Here is an 18,897-nt window from a genome sequence, read left to right as displayed (position 1 = left end):
TTCTATGGAGATGCAGGGCCGTGTGCAGGGAGGACGAGGCGGAGGAGGGGTTGGTGGCGAGAGTAGAATTTCAAAGAGGGCAGACTCTCTCCTCCATCACGTTTCCCCTGCTCGCTGTTTCTACGGCGCCCCCTTTTATCTGCTCTAATCTATTTAAGCAGAGGCTGCAAGTGGGTTTATTTTAAATAAGCCCACCAAACCGGCGCTCCGACGGTCACTAATGCGAGGAGTAATTGTTCCACATCCTAAAAAAAAATCTTTAAAGCAACAAGAGCTTCAGTTGATTGCATCAGATTGACCCATTTGCGAACACTGTCTTGGTTGAGGTATTTGATACGCTGCCACACTGGATTTAAAATAAAAAAGTGTAGATTTACAGAATTTAACTTTTAAGAGATCCTCTGGACAATTTCCGCGACTGAGTTGTGTATTTTAAGGAATTCTTGCCTTCAGATTTTTCTTGCCGTCATCAGACTTTGACCATTTTCAGAATTTTGGAGCGTTGACAAAAACAGTTTGCGGCCTTTAAAAATCTTTGTGAATGTAATCTTTGCACAAGCCTGTATCTCACTAAGCAACGAAGGTCAGTGAGGGTTTGCACACGGCCCGAATGTTGATTTTTTTAGTCAGGGTTCATTCAAGGTCGCAAACAGTCAGAAAGATGTTTGCCAGACATTCACTAACAGTTTTAATAGTCTTCAACGTTTTTTCTTGTCGCAAAAGAAATCTTGGATATGTTCAAAATTTCTTGGCGACAAGAAAACTGTTTGCAACTGTTTGCAAGTTGCAACCTTCCAATGTTTGCAAACCCTCGCGGCTCACTGAGATACAGGCACGAGCAAGCCTTCGCCTTTCACAAGTTTTCTTCTCTTAGATATTCACACTCAAACAAATGTTTCATCTAAATATTAAACGTGACGATTAAAGCAGAATTGACACTTCAATCGTATTTTAATTGTTCACAACACTTTGTCCAAACACTTAAGAACTCTAGGCGACCTTTTATTCCCAAATATAGTAACAAGCTTTGTGAATTGTTTCACGATGCCTGTGGTACAAATACAGCATCTTAAAAATAAATCACGTCTCGAGTTTTACAGGAAGCTGCTGTTTGGATAAGATGACATTTCAAAAGGCTGTACAATAAATGACCGAAATAGAGATTCCTCAAACTAAACTTGGACATATAAACAGTGTAATGACTCAAAGATATGCTACAATACAAAATAACATTCACTACGGTTAGTAGTGTTTTTAAAGCAAGGTTTTCAAAATTGTAAGGCATAGCCCAAAAGGGGAGGTGCTGCAGTTTGAAAAAATAAAGGAAAGTGTTTCCAAAGCTGCTAAACCTCACCTACATTAAAGGTAAACAAGTATATCTAGTATATTTTTAGACTACTGTATTGTCATTGTTTATTTGCGCATTTTTCCAATTGTTAGGCACGCTGCTGCTGCGCCATGCAGAACATAAAACGTCTACAATCGAAACCTGGTCATCATTTCTCTGTCCTCTTTAATTTGGGTATCTCAGCGGCTTTAGGTGAAGCACAGGAGCTTTAGCGCAATAAAAAAAGCCACATTTTCAAACTTGCTAAACTAACTAGCAAAGTCAAAACAAATGTTTTGAATTCTTTTAGTTTAAAATATAGATTTGCATATATTGAGGCTTTAAATTAATGTGTTATTATTTTTATTTACCAACAACAAAATGGTCAAAATCAGTGGTTGTAGCAGAAATCCTCTGTTGCGAACCGATTGAGTCGAACAGAACAAGCGCACCCCACTGCGATGCTACAACTGAATTACCTGGAGGTGTGGAAATGTGTATTTTATACATTTCCTTTATTCTATATTTATATAGTTTGATTATAGCGACATAAAATGACTAAATACAGCCAACGCTAAAAGAACTTCAAATGCCTCGGAGGTTGCAAAAATGTTCACCCCATGTCGAGAACGCCATAATCCAAATCTCAGCATGTCAATTAGACTGACAAAAGCTTTTTGCTGCCCCCAACCTTTGCGTTGGGGCATAGCAGCCCGTGTCACGTGGTGCAACAGTATGGACCAAAACCCAGATGGCCACAAACACATTAAAAAGCGCAGCTGGTAACCACAGGGTGACTTTATAGCTCCCAAACTAATTAGATACAAATAAACAAATTGCAAGCAAAATTAGAAGGGACTTGAACCAAAAACGTCATCATTAAAAATGAATAAGAAAATTATTCTTTGAATTTCAATTTCTAAATGTGCTTTTAGGTGAAATTTCAACATGAAGCGAAAATGCACCTTTACTGTGATCTTAATTTGACCCCTATACTTTTAAATGCTGTTCGGAGCTTCAGTCATTTTAGCACACCCTGCTGTTCTCCAACAAGGAGCTGAACGACCAAATCTTCACGGATGCGTGAAGATCTTCAAGGACGTCCGCTTGTATGCCTTTCTATGACTCTTCTAGCCTCTCCTTATTTCCGCTGTTACTCAAGTCCATGCTGAAATCTCACCCAAACATTTCGGGAGTCGTGTATGTGTACAAACAACCTTGCGTATGGATCCAGCGCTCAGATCTGTGCCATCGATGTTTCCTCGAGAACACGTGGGCTCATTTTGAAGCTTTTTGTTGTCGACTTCAAGCTTGCATTCTCTCTTTGCAAAACCTGGAAGGAAAATGAAACCCGATATAACTGGCTTCTAAGTAACATAGACTATAAATTATATGTATATATTTTTAAATCTGACTCACTCCTTCCAATATTCTTCTACGGAGTTCCCCCTGAGAAAGAGGCCGCTCTTCCTCATCGACGACAAGCGAGTTGTCCGTTTCATAGTCCACACTGGGGAGGTCAGAGAACACTTCTGTCAGCACAAAGCATGTAACTGCAACTGTCCATGCAAAGAATGTTAAACAATCTTCTTTAAAATAAGAGCAAAAACCTTTGGATTGCAGTTTGAATGGTAATATTCTCCTGGAGTGTCTCTGGGTTTTGGCCAAAAAGAAATTTGGGCAGATCGGAGGGATTGTAGTCCTTGCCGATTTCCTGTGATTGTAAATAAAACGATAACAAACTAGAGCACGTGTACCCAGTGAATAGGATAAGTGGTATAGAAAATGCATGGAGAATAATAATAATAACATTCATTAGATTTTAAATCTTTTTCTCCCCAAAACTGTCTTTTTCGCTTTCTTCTTCAACATCATAATTTGACGGTGTTAGTTGTTGCTAGGCAGATTTTAGGGATTTAACTCTTTAACTGCCTATTAAAAAGAAACTTGTGTGTGACAGTCAAGGCCACTGTGCTGTTTGAATGACAAAGTATTGTCTCTTCACACATTAATTTCACAGATTAGCGTTACCTTGTTATCGAGGTAAGCTTGTATGGTGAGGAGCTGGTTGGTCTTCTGCTCCACCAAAGCCAAATAGGGCATAATATTGTTATCACAGATGGTGTCCTCCATGTCACACTCCACTTTAGAGACAATACTGCTCACTCCTGTGAAAATAGAACAAAACTCTTTCCTATTCTTTATTATATGTGTGCATACTCACTGGCCACATTATTAGGTACACATGCAGGTTGACATTTAAGCCATTGCTGCATTTGTTTGATGATTTCTTTAGTGCATGCCAGACCTGTTTTAACCTCATCCAGGACTTTACGTAAGACAACGGCACGGTTCTCAACGTCCTCAGTTTGCAACTCGACGTCCGTCTTCCGCGCATCTACGTCTCTCAGCCGAGCGTGATGGTCCTCTTCCTGTCGCAAACGTCTCTCTTGAAAGCGCTCCATCTCTTCCTGGATCTGTATTGGGCACATGTTGGATAATACAAAGTAATATTGTGCTGGGTGGCCATGCTTTGTGATTCAACTCACATGATTGATTTGCTCCCGCAGAGCTTCAGCTTCGTTGTTTTGCTCGTTTACAAAATTGAAAAGTGCAAAGTTACGGTCTTCAGCTGCACAAAGAAACAGCAAAACACACAACGTAATACACACTGGACGTAGCAAAATACAACAGAATTTCTGTATCAACTTTTTAAAAGTAACCAAAATATTAGAAACAGCTCTCATTATGATACTGTACGTACCCTGGATGAAACTGCTGACCAGCAATTCTGGGTTGGCCTCTCCAGTGATAGCCTGAATCTTCTGGAAAAAGGTCTCCAAGTCATCTGGTGACTCCTTACTCGAGTCTGTAGTCCCGTCCTCATTCAAACCTGACGCTGTTTGATGTAAGAAGATTAAAGAAAAAAGTTATATTACAAGACATAACGAGGGAGTGGTAAAATTTCTCTGACCGGCATCTGTCCCCTCCTGGCCCAACATCTCGCTGTATTTGGTTGTGAAGAAGTCTTTGAGGCCGGACTCGTGTGAAATAATCCTCTCCAGTTCTCTCATCTCCGTGCCGTACTGGGCAAGCTCCTTCTCTGCTTTCTCTCGCATTATCGCCAACTTGGACTGAGCCTCCACCCTAAATGCACAAAATATGGTCTTGGTCTGCAGGTCGTCAACCGTGGTTATCCAGGTTTAGACCTCTGTGCTTCTTCTACCATTGCCGATGGAGCTCAATGCTGCCACATGCTGTCAACTGCAAGGTACTTTCTTGACTCCACTGTGCTATTGGCAATTACTGTAATGCAGCGACTCTTATTTCCCTTCTCACAGGATAAAAAACGCAAATTCAGCTACTTTATTTATTTTAATGATGATGATGATGAACTCACCGACATTACTGGATTGAAAAATAAAATAAATGTAAAGCACGGACCAGATAACTAGAATGGAAAATAAATTATTTCACCTGACGCCAGCAAGATGATTTTGAGAAGTGGACACAAAAATCAGATCTCGTATTTGTACCTTAGAGTCAAAATACAGAATATTTCGATAAAAAAAAAGAAAAAAAAGTGTTTACTGCAATTCAAACCTTGCATCGTGGGCCGCAGTCGACAGAGTGATTATTTCAGCAGTCTTCTTCCTGAGATCTTGGAGCTCCTGTGGGAAGCAACCAATCACAATGAAGAGCCAGCGAATTAGCTCTTTTATTTAACAGCCATGTTGCTAGGATGCTGCAGTGCCTTAGAAATGTGCTGAGATTCTCACCTGGACCAGCCTGTCGTGTAGCCGCTGGAAACGAACGCGCTCAATATGGAGAGTCTGCAGCTCCTCCCGGAGGTGGCTGTTCTTAGTCAGCTGTTCATTGAATCGGGTTAAGACCTGAGAAGACATCAGGAAGAGTCTTTTTATGCCGTTATGTGAAGCTATGCAGCTAAAGATGAGCTCTGATATTCACTCCTTGCAGTTTATTCTCCAGGGTGCGCATGGTCTCCTGATTCTGCCTGTGGGCAGATCTTTGGGTGTCACTTGTGTTGGCATTCTCTTTCCTCAGCTCTTTCAGCTTCATCTCCATCTTTGAGATCTGCCCACATGACACATAAAACATGTTTTTTTTTACATTACACAACTGGGCGAACATGCCATCTCTATTTACAAGGTAAATTTTCTATAAAATGTCCTCTTTAGGGGGATGCTGAAACTACAACTACAGAGCATTCACCTCTTTTTGCAGCTCTTTTTGATGTTGTGTTTCTTTCTCCAGCTCCTCCTCTAGGCGATCTCTTTGCTCCATCAGCGCTTGAAGGCTGTCTGCATCCTTTTTGTCCCTCTTTTGACGGGACAAGCTCTTACAAGCACTGAGCTTATGCCTGAGCTCCTCCTGCTCGGCACTCAGCTTCTCTATCTCCTGCCTTTCAAAACAAAAACAGTCATTTGGGTTTAAAAGAATGGAAAAAACAAAAAAACAACAACGGTGAACCTTTCTTCTCACTGTTGTTTCCGTAATTGCTGCCGGGCCTGAATGCTGTAAGCCTGCCGGTCTGCATCCATGATTCGGTACTGTCTCAGCAACTTGGCTTTCTCTAATTCTGTTGGGAATAAAATGACACACTAGCCTCTGCACATATATTCAAAGTATATCTTGTCATTATGAACACATTTTGACACTCACAGTTCACTTTTTTTCAGGACAGCTCTAGTATCTAGTGAGATCTAATCCAAGAGTGGTGTCGAAATGCATATTTGAAAAGAAATAACTTTTTTTTTTTTTTTTTTTACAGCTTTTGTATTAGATCTCATAGGGCAACAGTACCCAATGCAATGGTATGATATATATGTGTTTAAAAACAAAATTATCTCAAAATTACCTTACCTGTACCATCAGCATCTACATCACTACTGTCTGAATGGGCACTTCTCGTTATTCTTCCCCTGGACATGCTTATACAGCACTCTAAAATAGGATATAGAGGGTTAAAACATTTCATAATTCTATTAAGAAAAGCTGCCCTCGGCGTCTTGTCGTTTTTCTCTTCACATTTGAATTTACCGGATGCTTATCTAGCAGTATGGGAAGCTCAATCGATGACGTTGATATTACCCAGGTAAAAGCAATATGACGACGTTTTAAATGCTAATTGCTGTCGGCAGTAAAACTGTTAAAATACTCGGCTAAAAGTTACAATATCAGTTAAGGTGTTCGTTTGTAATATAAATATAAACCAATCCTACCTGATTTAAAAAAATGAAAATCCGGGGCCTTCTCTCCGTAAAACTTGCCGAGTAGAGGGGCTTGAGTTGTTAGCAACTGTCACCAAGTCACTTAAAACTTCATTTCCCAGAATGCACCGCGCAAGAAGCAAGCGTTGGTGTTGCAGGTGAGCTTGATAACTCGTCAAATTTTTTTTAGGCGTTTGTCAGTTTTATTGCACATTCAAGATGTATTTTGATTTACATTCGAAATTATGGTAGACAAAAATATTAATATCCACAACGACACCAAATGAAGTTTTATTTGTGCCAAATCCACCTAGCATACCTGATTGTGAAGTGGACAAAAGCTGTAGAGGTGGAAAATGATAAAGTAGTATGGTCCGTACATGTGTTTTTGAGTTATGAGATGTGTAAAAAAAACAAACAAGAAATATCTAAGATGAATCTGATTGTTTTGGTCTATTTTCTGTAAATAAGATATATTTGTAAGATCACACCATTGATGCATTTTACATATGTGCAAGAATGACCATTGACAAATGTAGATATAATACAGCAACATTAGTAATAGTAATTAGTAATAATTTGCCAAAATACAATTGACCACATAAAATGCATTTTACTACCCACGTGGAATACAGCCTTGTTATTTATTGGTCTTGCTGAGGTTGTGGGTCCTCATTAGCTGGCATCGTACCCTCCAAAAAAGTGCAAAAGTACTCCATGGTGTTGAGCTCAGGTTTCCTCAATAATAGGTGACATTTTGGAAAGTAGTAACCTGCCACTAGTCCGAAGTTGCCAAACAGATTGACGCCAATCAAAATAGTATACCTTTTCCTTTCACCCAGACCCATATAGATTGGAATAAAGGTCACCCAAGTTATGCAATAAATGAGAGTGGAAAAGGTGATGTCGCGGGCAAGGTAGTATTGATGCGGCGGTTTTGTTGCCATGAAGGTGCACATAAATGACAGAAGGGCCATTAAAACATTGAGGCCTTGCATCAAGGCCAGTCCAACCATCGGTATCATCGGACATGACAAGAAGGCCCTGAGGAAATTTATTTCCATATGGGCCACATGCTCTGTCAACGAGGGCCCTTCTTGGATAAACCAGCTGCCAAAACCGGCCTGCACAGCGCAGCAGATGAGCAAAAACAGCCAGCAAGCGGGACCTCGAAGTGTCTGTAGATGAGAGGCGGCCTTGTCGTGGAATTCTGTTATGACGAATATCTGCATTGCAAGACGAGCGAAAGTATATTTTTCAGTTCCAGTACAGTTCATATAGAATTAAAATGGTGGGTGTTGCAGCTGTACAGTGTGACCTAATGTCATTCCTCACCTGCAGGGAAATGGCTGTGATAACAGAGAGAGCAATGGTTTGGAAAATGGAGATGAGGGGCAGCTGAAGGCGACACACCGTGTCCCCTGGCTGCCTCAGGAAGAGCTCCATGCTGAGGCAGGCTCCCGTCAAGCTGAACAGCACCACGAAACTCAAGGGCCCACCAGAGGCTGCCACCATGGGGGTCCGCCAGTGCCGGAGCAGCACGACACCTACAGCGACCTGACATAGCAGCAGCAGTGCCCCGCCCAATGCCAGATGAAGTGCGGCGGGTTTGTCCCAGGACAAAACATCAAAGGTAGGTTCAGAGCAGTTCGTGCTGAGAATCTGAGACCACTGGCCTTCAGGGCATGGAGTACACTGGATGTCCTCTAAGTATTGGAAAGCCTCAAATCAGATTGTGGTGTAAATTCTTTGACATGTCAGCATGAGCAAAGGTTCTGCTTTTTTCACCCTCAAATGTGAACAGACAGCATGTAGAGAGCAACTGACCTCAAACCTTAAATTACATGTCATTGTTTCATAGCCCTCCCCTGCTTAGCATTGTGTTTAGCTTATTCTTTGTATTTGTGTGTTCACAAACGTTACCTTTATTGGCCTGATAAGTGCCCGGCTCACAGTCAATGCAATCAAAACAGCACGAATGAAAGCCTTTGACTCTGCGGACCTGGCCCATCCCACATGCCGCTGAGCAGGTGGATTCAGGTACCTGCAAAAGTCATGACATTGCACTTTTGCACTTTTCCACCACTCCAGACCAAAATACATTGATTCCCAAAATGTGTTTATCAATAAGGGTGAGAAATCTTTTATGAAGACATCTAGGTACTATTTTGAATTGAGAAAAAAAAACATATCTCCCCTGCAAGTATTTCTTTTCAATTACCTGTAAGTTTTCAGTGTGCCATTTGAAGAGAGACTTGTTGATAGACAGCTCTTTATTAAAGCTTCCGACAACTCTAAATTCTAAATGTGACTCGGTCCAGATCCACTCGATCACATCGTAACCCATATTAGGGTTTCCGCTACTGTCAAACACTAAATGTTTGCCATCAATATTAAAAGATGTGTTCTGTAACACTCGTAACAACTGCAAAAGAAAAAAAATGAATAGAGATTAATATATGAGCAACAAAACCAGAATGGCCTTAATGTAGGATCACCTTCCAAGGTAGAATTCTGGTCTCGGCATCCCAATTACAGTTAGTCGAGTTGCATCCCAACATGTTGTGCAATGAGAGTGCAACACTGTAAATGGCGGCGTACACACTAAAAGACGCTCTTTGCACTGCAGCATCCATGACTATGCTCACGTTTGCAGGGGATAAGTTCCAACATTCTGGACAGGGATCGTTGAGCTTTGGTGCATCATTGGACGTCATCCTCTCGGCGCTCAGTTTTGTAAAAAGCGTCTCAGTATAGGCTGGTAGCAGATCCAAGGTATGCGTTTTGTAGGTGAATCCGATGATCGTACCGATGGTTTGAATATCGGCGATGGATGTCAGGCGATTGTGAACGACCCAACTTTCGCTGGCAATCCACACGCCTTTTATTTTCCTCTTGATAACCTGTGAATCATGGATGCATCAATTAGGATTATGGATGATTGTGCCAAAATTTAGGCAATTAACACTTTTATTTCAATATGTTTTTAATTTTTTATTAAAATTAATTTTGTTGTCCAATTATGAATACATTTAGAAAAATAGTTCAAATTTAGAGTGAACCAATTTGGCAAGAAATTTGCCATATATATTCAAACTGTCCACTGGGTGGCACAATAACACTAGCATCAATCAGAGCAGGGGTTTTCAACTGGTTTTGTCCACGATTATAACCAAGAAGCAACTCGAGGATCACTGCTTTTTCTTTTTTTTTTTTTTTTTTTTTTTTTTTTTTTTGCACCAAAGGAGGATAGACCTATACATGCTATTTATTTGCATCTGTATGTCTATTTTGGGAATCTCAGATACATTTGATATAATTTGGATGGGTAAATGATTCATAAAATTAGCTGGAAAATAAATCAAGTATAAATAATAAATTTATTTGTAAAAAGGTTACAATTCTTTTTCAATTCCAATTTCGAAGACCACCTGCAATACCGTCACGGACCGTTAGAGGGCCGCAGACCAAGAGTTGACAATTCCTCAACATCAGAGGGTTTGCACAACTTTGCTATCGAGACTCAGATTGAAGAAAAAGTGATTTTGAAAAGAAATTGATAATTTCTTTGATAGTTACTTGCATGTTTTGCATAATCATGAGTCTTTACTAGCCTCTTTGAAGAAGACTTCAGCCGGGCCTGATAAAGCAAAGACCACCACCACTTTGACATTGGTGGCCTGGATGTTGTCAATGATATTTTTGACCACTTCTACAGGGTCACTGTAGATCGGTATCATGCCCTGATAGGCCACGCATATCGACATGGTCTCAGTTTTTTTGGTGAACTCCAGTGCGCCTTGTTGGCCGTACTCTTCATCGCTGCCCACCACTGCCACCCAGTTCCAAGCAAACTCCTTTAGCAGAAGCGCAATGGCGTCAACCTGCCATGTGTCACTGGGCACTGTGCGGAAGAACGATGGGTAGACGAGCTTGTTGCTGAATTTGTTGCTGGTGGCAGCAAAGCTGATCTGAAGTGAAATCAACATACTTTGAATAAATTAATAATTCCATTCATTCTACTATGCACTGATCACAATATTGTTAAAAAAATAAAAACAATAAAACTCAATGAGCAACCAAACCTGCGGAATCAAAAAGAATCCCAGAAGTTTTCCAATGACCGACACCATCTCAGAGTTAGAAGGTCCAATCACGGCTACCATGCTGGTCTCGTAGTCGGTGTAGTTGCACTCCACAGATAGCTCACCGCTGTTTTTTGCAGTCAGGAAGGACAAAGTGGGCCTTACAACTACAGCGGTTTCTTTGCACGTGTTGTAGATTTCATAACCCAGCTTGATGCCGGGGAGCAGCGCTTGGTTGGCGTTGATTTCATCCACCGTGTATTTCATCACCAATGCACGGCCCAGTTCCAGTTTATCCAAACTGGAATAAAATGCAAAATAAAAGCCTTGTTATATCCATTAGAGGTCTTAAAAAAACATTTTTAAAAAAAGATTTCACAACATGCAGTAGAATTTCACTTACAAATTCAGTTTTTTTTATTTTTATGTAATATTCTCTAGCAGACTTTTCATTCACTGCAGCAAAAGTGGCTTGAGGATTAAAAAAATTAAAAGCACACATATATACCTTTCGCAGCGGATGTCATTTGGCTCCGTCCTCTGGCTGAGGTTGCTGCTCAGCTGGTTGATGGCAAAAAGGCCACCCAGCATAATGTCTCCAGATAAATTGGAGATGTTGGTGGTAATGTTCTGAAACCATGCAGGTGAAGTCACGCAACATGTCAGCCTCATCATCCAGCACAGAACCAGCAGATTCAAACATCCAGCCATGATTTATTATAAGCAGCGTCGAATGAGGCAGGAGGGATGAGCTCAGCGCTTGCAAGTGTACCATGAAAGTTTTTGGTATGCAAAGTCCCCTGTAAGGTGAGCGTAGCTTCGCCCCCCTAGGAAGTATTTGGTGAGGTAGTGAAGTGCTCATCTCACAAACTAAAGGGAGTTGGTAACTCATAAGTAGCCCTAACTAGCTTCAAGCAGTTCACTGCCACTCTCAATTGAAATTTACTGTCAAATTAAACGTATAATAGGAGAATTATTACTATTTTTATTTATTTAAAACAATCACATAACTTTACTTTAGGAAAGTCAGCTTGTTTAATGTCGCACTGTTGTAACCCTTTCGGAAGCAGACACTTGATCACAAACAATGCAGCAAAACATGTAGATTGACGATATGACGATAATCACCAGCATATATTATTTATCCTCTGCGAAAACAACTAACGATGGAGCCATTAATTCACTATGCACATTTCTTGTCCAAATAGCTCATGTATTATCAAATACAAAAAATAATAATCAAATAACTGTGTGAATAGGTGAGTCAGGGGACATCATAAAATATCTGTTGCTTCTTCTTCACATGGGCGGGGCTTAACTTTCCGCTGTATTTTCCTAACATTTGTTTATGGTTTGATATTCGATTCCCTTCTCTGCATGTGAGATGAGGGCACGTTTTTTTTCTTGAAATTGCATGCATGCCTTTGCATTGTAACCAAATACTCAAATGAGATTCATGTAGAAAATACAAACAAAAAAACAATCTGGGCCCCTAAGTGAAATAATGCAAATGTATATTGAATTCGTTCTTGGGTTTAGTTGTTTTTGTTTTCCCCTGATTGTCTTGGTTTGCATGAATGTTTGCATAGAAAGTTCCACCATGCAAGCAAATTGATACATTTCCTCCCAATATATTTACATATAGATATACACAAGACATTGGATACTCTTCTAATAACCACATGCTCATTTTATTTACTTCATCTTTGTTAATTTTGCTTTTCTCCGAAATTGCTGCGTGTCCTCACTTGTATACTTGTGATTTCAGCGTTTGCAGACAACCATCATTGGTTTTAATCACGTAACTTTTCGACTGCTTTGAAGCTTTATCAGCTCCAGGAAGGGCTTGTTCAGAGATAAAAAGAAGGCATTCTCCTCGCTATCTCATTTTGGTATCTTGACGTAAGCCTGGTGATGAAACTCAATGTTTTTCTTGAATGCACCAGCAACTTTTTTGTTCTTTTCGCCTACTGAATTGTAAAGCATGAAGCGGACATGGCGCCAGTCTTTATTTCATTTGAAGAAACATTGTCCATTGCTCATCAACTACTTTTGTATAATTTGTGCTTTATTTGCAATGTCACATGACCAAACCCAGAAACGAAGTGAGCCGTGAGCCGTGACAGTCATTACCATTAGCTATTGTGACGGTAGTTTCAATCAACACTATTTGGCACAATGGCCACCCCCTGAGATGGATAAAAAAAGAGTAGGATTTGCTGCCTAATTAATATTCTACAAATGTAATTTTAACCAGAAGCAAATTTTTTAACTGTTAGGAATGGATAGAACATGTTATTGTAAAGAAATGTTTCGACTTAACTCACCATTCACCACTTACCATTGGATCCACTTATGGTATATAAGATCAGTTTCGGGTGGCCCTTTCTAAAAACTGAAATGGCTCTTCATCCACCCGTGCACCGTGGACTACCGCTGTCTGTAGCTCAGCCACTAGATGTCAGATGTGTTTCTTTTATCTGCTTTACCTGCAGAGCTCACTCACTCACTTTGGTAGTGAGGTTTATAGCAAAAAAATCCAAAACCATATAGCCAGTGAACATTTATTTGAATAAAAGCAGTAGGCCTGATGTGTGGTGCTGCAAGAAAGGCCCAAAATTTTGCAGCTGCACCTGTGTGGTCATCTGATAAGAGGCCTTGAATCTGAAAAAACACGTTTTGCCCTGCTCATCTGCAATTGTATACACTTCCATGGGTTAATCTGCTAAGGGGCCTAAATGATTGCGCAACGCATCTCAGTTCGAGACAGCACTTTTCCCAGAATGTGCTCTTGCATGAGAAAGGCCCAAGAATACCAGCCACTCTCTTTCTCTGCTTCCTTTTAGCCCTCTTTCTTGTCATTACTCGCCCCTGCCCGCCTAGTGGCCGGATCAGACTCGCTCTCTAATCTCCATCGCTGGCTTAAGAAACACTGGGCCCGTTGTTGACATGCTGGCCGCATACCCCCACAGGCGCTGACAAATTATTAGCCGGCCTCTCTGTGCACAGTCAGGGCTGTCAGCCGGCCTGTTCCGGCCGCAGAATGCTAATATGCGCTCGGCTCTCTGCCGAAAATTCTGGAGAAAGTGTGGAAAAGACAAGCACCTGTTGTTGTGTAATGGGAAACTTTCAGGAAGGATTTTATGGAAAGATATGCCTCAGTCTGAGTACATAATGTGGCAGGCGCCATAACTGATGAGACGAGCTAATAATAATCTTTATCTTCAACTAAGAGGTTGTGCTGATTTCAAATATAAAGTGATGTCTGCAACACTGCCATCTACAGGATCCGTTAGTCATTACAGTAGGCTGCATTAAGGCTACATCGAAGGCCAAATCCGTCAATGGCTAATTTAATAGTTGACATCCACATTATTTTATTTATTTTTTTTGCAGATGTTTTTTTCTCTCAAAACCTTCACTAGCTCTCTGTCTGTAATGCAACACAAACCTTGTTCCTGTCGAATATATTTGTCGTCGGCATAAAACAATTGGGTTCGTGTTAACGACTAGAATTCATCTGTGGCAATGAATTAGTGAATCCTAAATATCCAACTCACGATAATTTGGAAGAGCCTCAATATTTGAAATCCTTAAAAAACACTGTCAACAGTATTTTGCCCCAAAATGAGAGAAGAAAATGTGACCGACCTTAAATACAAAGAATGCAATGGGAAGCAATGCTTTGTTACTTTTGATATTAAAATTATTCTTAGAACATTTTTTCCCTCCAACACGATTGCAACACACGCTTTGAACCTGTAAAGGGTTAAATAAAGCATCTCTTCTCCTCCCCCTCCCGTCTGTAAAACTTGTTCTTCTTCGTGTCTTTTAGCCTGCGTGTGTGCATATGTGCTTGGTGAGTGTGTTGCAACTTTGTGTGCTCATGTGCAGAGATGCAAACGCGATATATGAAGAAGAACGACCACTATTTATGCACGATACAATGAAATCGGATACAAGAGCTGAATCAAATATCCAAATTCAATTACAAGATAAATGTTAGCCAATTTTATAAATACTCCAACTAATACTATTTTTAAATGATTTGTGACTTTTTAATAAATATAGAAGGACACTGTATTGACTAATAACCTGCAGGTCAGGAAATGCTTTGTTACCCTTGAAAGACATTCTCAGTTCGCATTGGGGACTGATGGTGGTCATCAGCTCACATGCTCCAGCAGTGCTCTATAGGCTTTGTGCATTGGGAATTTTTATGGGGTCGTTGAAAATGTTAAGTATAAGAAAATGGAAGTATTTTACCTTGTGCTCAAAGCTCACAAGGACACTTGTGTCTTTGGGGAGCACGTTTATTACGATAGCCAACAATCTGCTGCAGCTATTAGTGTCGCATATAGTCACATTCCAGTTAATCCATCCATTCTTAACCTGTTCAAGATTTGGGGGGGGGGGGGGGGGTGAAAGGCAGATTCTATTTGATTCTGGCTACAGATTTTATGTTGTTTATATTTTTGTTTCATTTATATGAATAAATCAATATATATATATATATATATACATGTATATATAAATAAAATATATACAAAATATAATATACAGACAGTATTCTGGTGGTTGCGTATTTCAAAACAAAAAATTCAAATAAAATAAAACCGAATGGTTGGTTGCATGCTAATCAGATGGTCAACACAAAATTCAAGAATGAGCAATCAACCTTGAATGCTTACATCACTGCGATGAATAATTTGTCCATCCTTGGACTTGTCCATCCTTGGACTTGTTCTCTTCCTGTTAACATTTGTTTGACCTGCACCCACTAGTCCAGTACATGCATAAAGTGACTTTCCAATAGTAAAAAGTCAGTCCTCAGTCACCTTGCAACGTGCAACCCGTCAAGGCGTGAGATAAGATTATTGCGATAGCAATGTGGAAAATTATAGAGATGGAGTGTTCACACAGAAACAAAATACGCAGCTGTGATATTACTTACTTAAATTACTTTTTTACCCTTTCCAGACAGAACATATGCATTGCATCATCCAGGATGGGGCTACCAGATCCCCTTTATTGATGATACACTCACTGCACTAGAATTTCAAGTGATTATAAGTGCTCAAGCAGAGCTGGATCTCGCTTTATATCTGTCCTGTTCAACTCTGAAAGTGTCTGCGTCTGTTTATGTGTGTGTATTCCTCTATGTGCTGGTTTTAGGTTACATCCCAAAGCAAACTGATAGTTCTCATTTGTCATTCTCTGCTCTGTAACTCATCAGGCAACTAATGCGTGATCTCACAGTTAGTCTGCTTTCCTGTTGTGCGATTTTATTTATTTTTGATTATTACCTGCTGGAGCCACTCGGATGAGACATTTTCCGTGTATGGTAAAATGAAACTAAATGTCCCAAAAAAATGTAAAAAAACATTAATGTAATGCAAGAAGTTGGCTGATTTTCATATTCCGTACAGGACGGATTAAATGTGCAGATTTATGTTCCTCAATAGGCCACAAGAGGCTTTGTGAGGACGCTCCAAAGGAGTAGACAGGAGCCCCGAAAACAATGACATGTAGTGTATCCGGATGAGCGACTCTTAAAGGCAAAGTCTCATTTGAAGTGAGGCGACCCCCGCTTGTAAGCAGCTGTAAAAACATCCCCGGAGTGGGCGGCTGGATTTAAACAGTGAGAAATTGTTGTCGCTACACTTGGACGATGGAGGACAGAGGCGTGCGGCAGCATTGTGGAATTTTACCAGGTCAAATCTTATGTAAGATGCACAACAGCCATAGAACAGACGGAGTGTGGTGCAGTGTGATGACAAGTTCCCGGATGATAATTTGAGGGAAAATAATGGGTTGTTATTGGATCTTACATGTAAAGTTTTATCTCAATGGCATGTCCTCATTTTTAGTTGTTTCAATGTTTTTTTTGGGTTGCCGCATCTCTGTCAACTATATGAGTCACACTTGAAGACTGCCAGTAATCGGACGGTTTGATGTGCACTATAAATTGGAGGCGTGAGTCAATAATTGCTTCTTCCTGAAGACTGACAGAGATCAGCATCTGCTGCGCACATCACACGAGGACGGCCCGACCCGGCCTGTCTGTTTATAGAAACATACCAGCTGCTGCGGTCTTGCCCTCGGGGTGTCTGTCCTCCTAAGCACAGGTTAGGAGTCTTCGCAGCCCTCATGTCCAGTCATCGCCGTCAAATCCGTCTCCAGTCTCCTGTACCCTTCATGCCTCACAAAGCTAACATAAATACACGTTTTCACGCACACTGTTTCATCATTTCTTAGTGAGTGAGTGAGTGAGTGAGTCAGTCGGTGAGTTCAGTTGCATTTTCCTTTATTAGGTCGGTTTTGCTGTCAAAATGTTTTTCTCTCCAACCAGTCGCTTTTCTGTTTTCTATGCAACTTTTTGTTTCGATTCACATTGAAACTGGAAATTATTCCAGTTAATTTGAGCCATTGTTTGAATTAGGGCTCGGGCCTTCTTGTGTGGTTTGCATGTTCTCCCTGTGCTCCTGACTGATTGTGGCGGCTAATAAGCTAACAAGATAACATCTTTATGTATTAATGCTGTTTATTGATTTCCAGTCATGTAAATCTGACTAAACCAATATTAGAACATTTAAATTGGTGTTTTTTTTTTCCCCATTCTGTATTATTGATCAGAGCCAAAAATTTAAATGAGAAAAATCATATAATTAAATGAAAACACATTTTCACATTTTATCTTTGATTGCCAATTGAAATAGTTGCATCATAGCAATATCAGTCGAGCAGATCCGATCATAATGAGCCTTTCTCACAGAGTCTGTGCACGTCCGCATTGCTGACACGGAATCCCGCAATCAGAACATTAGATTGGTTGCCTGATAAGTGCAAGCGCTTGCGTATAAAATACATACAAGGCCGTAACAATTGCTTTCAACATGACACGGTGGAACGGTTGAGTGTAGTACGTCAAGCCTTTTTCACACTACACTTGGTTTTCATGGTGCATGCCGTAGGTCAGTGTGCAGGAAGGTGCACCTTAGGAAAACGGCAGCCTGGCACAAGTTTGTCTATAGCTTGCGGTGGTTGCTAAGCAACCAAACAAGTAGTAGCCTGGTGGCGTTTCACAATCTTGTAAGGAGCACGAGAGGACACTCCAAAGCATGAAAAGGCCACCCTCTAGACCCAAGAACAAATCATAAATGAAATGTGTTTGTTTCGTCAGCCACCAGTCACCAATGTCCACTTGGGAACAAATAACGATCGGAACCGAAAAGTTGAACCCTGGTCAGTTGCCTTACGTACTCCGTGTTGGCAAACGGAACAACTACGTCACGACTCTAAAAATCTCCAAATCATGGACAAGTGGGCTTCTGTTGACTTAGCTTTTTTGTACAGGTTCTTCCCAGTTCCACACACATCTGAAAGTAATAAGCTCAAACACGGGTCTCGTATTTTATTCAGAAAGATGACTCAGTTGGTGCTCTAGAGACGGAGGTTTTGCGTCACTCTGGTGATCTTACAGGAAAATCCACATTGCATTACTCCAGGCAGGCGATAATACCAGTCATCACCGCGATTACACATTAGTAATAGCCCTCAACATGACAGCCTGAGTACAGGTTAGTGCTGGACGTAAAGTCCTCCAGATTGGACTGCAGGACCATGACTACATAAACATTGACACATTTCAGAAGAATTTTCTCAATCCCTCCACTTTGTTTATCTTATCCAAAGACCCAGATTTAACTCTCCGTTTCTCTACTATGGTTCTGTACCTGCAAATGCTATCGACTTTCCTCCCATGAGCGTTCATATCTTTGGTGGGACCAAATTTGTCACCGTGGAAACACAGATACCCTCACTGCGGACCGTCCGACTGTCTCTAGCGTGTTGAATGATAATTTGTACATCTCTTGATTGACAGCAGCCTTGCGTGTCAAGATGTAGGCTGTGTCATTGCTATAAAGCTTAAAAAAAAAAAATGGGGGAGGGGAGAAGTGAGGAAGCCTTGCTTCAATTGCAAAACACCTGTATCTGACTCATGCATGGTTAATCACACACGCCTAACAAAATAGGCAGGGACACTGCATGATTTTATCACACAGTGTGTCTTTTCTTTGCAATTATTCAAATGTTTTGATTGGTGTTTGTTCGTATATTCTGTAAACACTACGGAACCAATTTCTTTAAAATTATGTAATGTATTGACCACTTAGAATGAGCCCAATAAATAAAAAAAATTGACCAAAAAGGAAAAATAAAACATTATTTTCCTCTTGCATCCTTTATGCAA

The 18,897-nt window shown here is 40.6% G+C and overlaps 2 protein-coding genes across 2 annotated transcripts; both read right to left on the bottom strand.

Moving 5' to 3' along the window:
- Positions 1–989: 989 nt before the first annotated feature.
- Positions 990–6,738, bottom strand: odad1 (outer dynein arm docking complex subunit 1). The gene is made up of 15 exons (XM_037252293.1): positions 6,571–6,738; positions 6,212–6,292; positions 5,831–5,927; positions 5,561–5,750; positions 5,297–5,422; positions 5,107–5,220; positions 4,931–4,998; positions 4,302–4,474; positions 4,092–4,226; positions 3,877–3,959; positions 3,636–3,804; positions 3,359–3,495; positions 2,938–3,041; positions 2,747–2,837; positions 990–2,660 (listed from the first exon to the last, which is right to left on the bottom strand). Exons 2-15 carry the CDS (start codon positions 6,276–6,278, stop codon positions 2,565–2,567), a joined length of 1,650 nt encoding a protein of 549 aa, XP_037108188.1. The 5' UTR covers positions 6,279–6,292; positions 6,571–6,738; the 3' UTR covers positions 990–2,564.
- A 90-nt stretch (positions 6,739–6,828) lies between these two features.
- Positions 6,829–11,438, bottom strand: LOC119123297 (taste receptor type 1 member 3). Its single transcript, XM_037252294.1, has 8 exons — positions 11,152–11,438; positions 10,644–10,944; positions 10,173–10,529; positions 9,057–9,461; positions 8,780–8,983; positions 8,482–8,602; positions 7,894–8,264; positions 6,829–7,784 (listed from the first exon to the last, which is right to left on the bottom strand). Exons 1-8 carry the CDS (start codon positions 11,352–11,354, stop codon positions 7,203–7,205), a joined length of 2,544 nt encoding a protein of 847 aa, XP_037108189.1. The 5' UTR covers positions 11,355–11,438; the 3' UTR covers positions 6,829–7,202.
- Positions 11,439–18,897: the final 7,459 nt, after the last annotated feature.

The sequence above is a fragment of the Syngnathus acus genome, chromosome 5 (assembly GCF_901709675.1).
Source record: "Syngnathus acus chromosome 5, fSynAcu1.2, whole genome shotgun sequence".
Classification (NCBI taxonomy): Eukaryota; Metazoa; Chordata; class Actinopteri; order Syngnathiformes; family Syngnathidae; genus Syngnathus; species Syngnathus acus.
This window is presented reverse-complemented; position numbering and strand designations above follow the sequence as displayed.

Bases quoted from the DNA above. Each gene is read 5' to 3' on its own strand.
- odad1 (XM_037252293.1), bottom strand. From the start codon at position 6,278: ATGTCCAGGGGAAGAATAACGAGAAGTGCCCATTCAGACAGTAGTGAT. The intron at 5,928-6,211 runs GTAAGGTAATTT...TATTCCCAACAG, and splicing joins TGTAGATGCTGATGGTACAG to AATTAGAGAAAGCCAAGTTG. The intron at 4,475-4,930 runs GTTTGAATTGCA...TTGTGCATTTAG, and splicing joins ACTGCGGCCCACGATGCAAG to GGTGGAGGCTCAGTCCAAGT.
- LOC119123297 (XM_037252294.1), bottom strand. From the start codon at position 11,354: ATGGCTGGATGTTTGAATCTGCTGGTTCTGTGCTGGATGATGAGGCTG. The intron at 9,462-10,172 runs GCTAGTAAAGAC...CATGATTCACAG, and splicing joins CTGAAGTCTTCTTCAAAGAG to GTTATCAAGAGGAAAATAAA. The intron at 8,603-8,779 runs GTAATTGAAAAG...TGACTTTTGCAG, and splicing joins GGCACACTGAAAACTTACAG to GTACCTGAATCCACCTGCTC.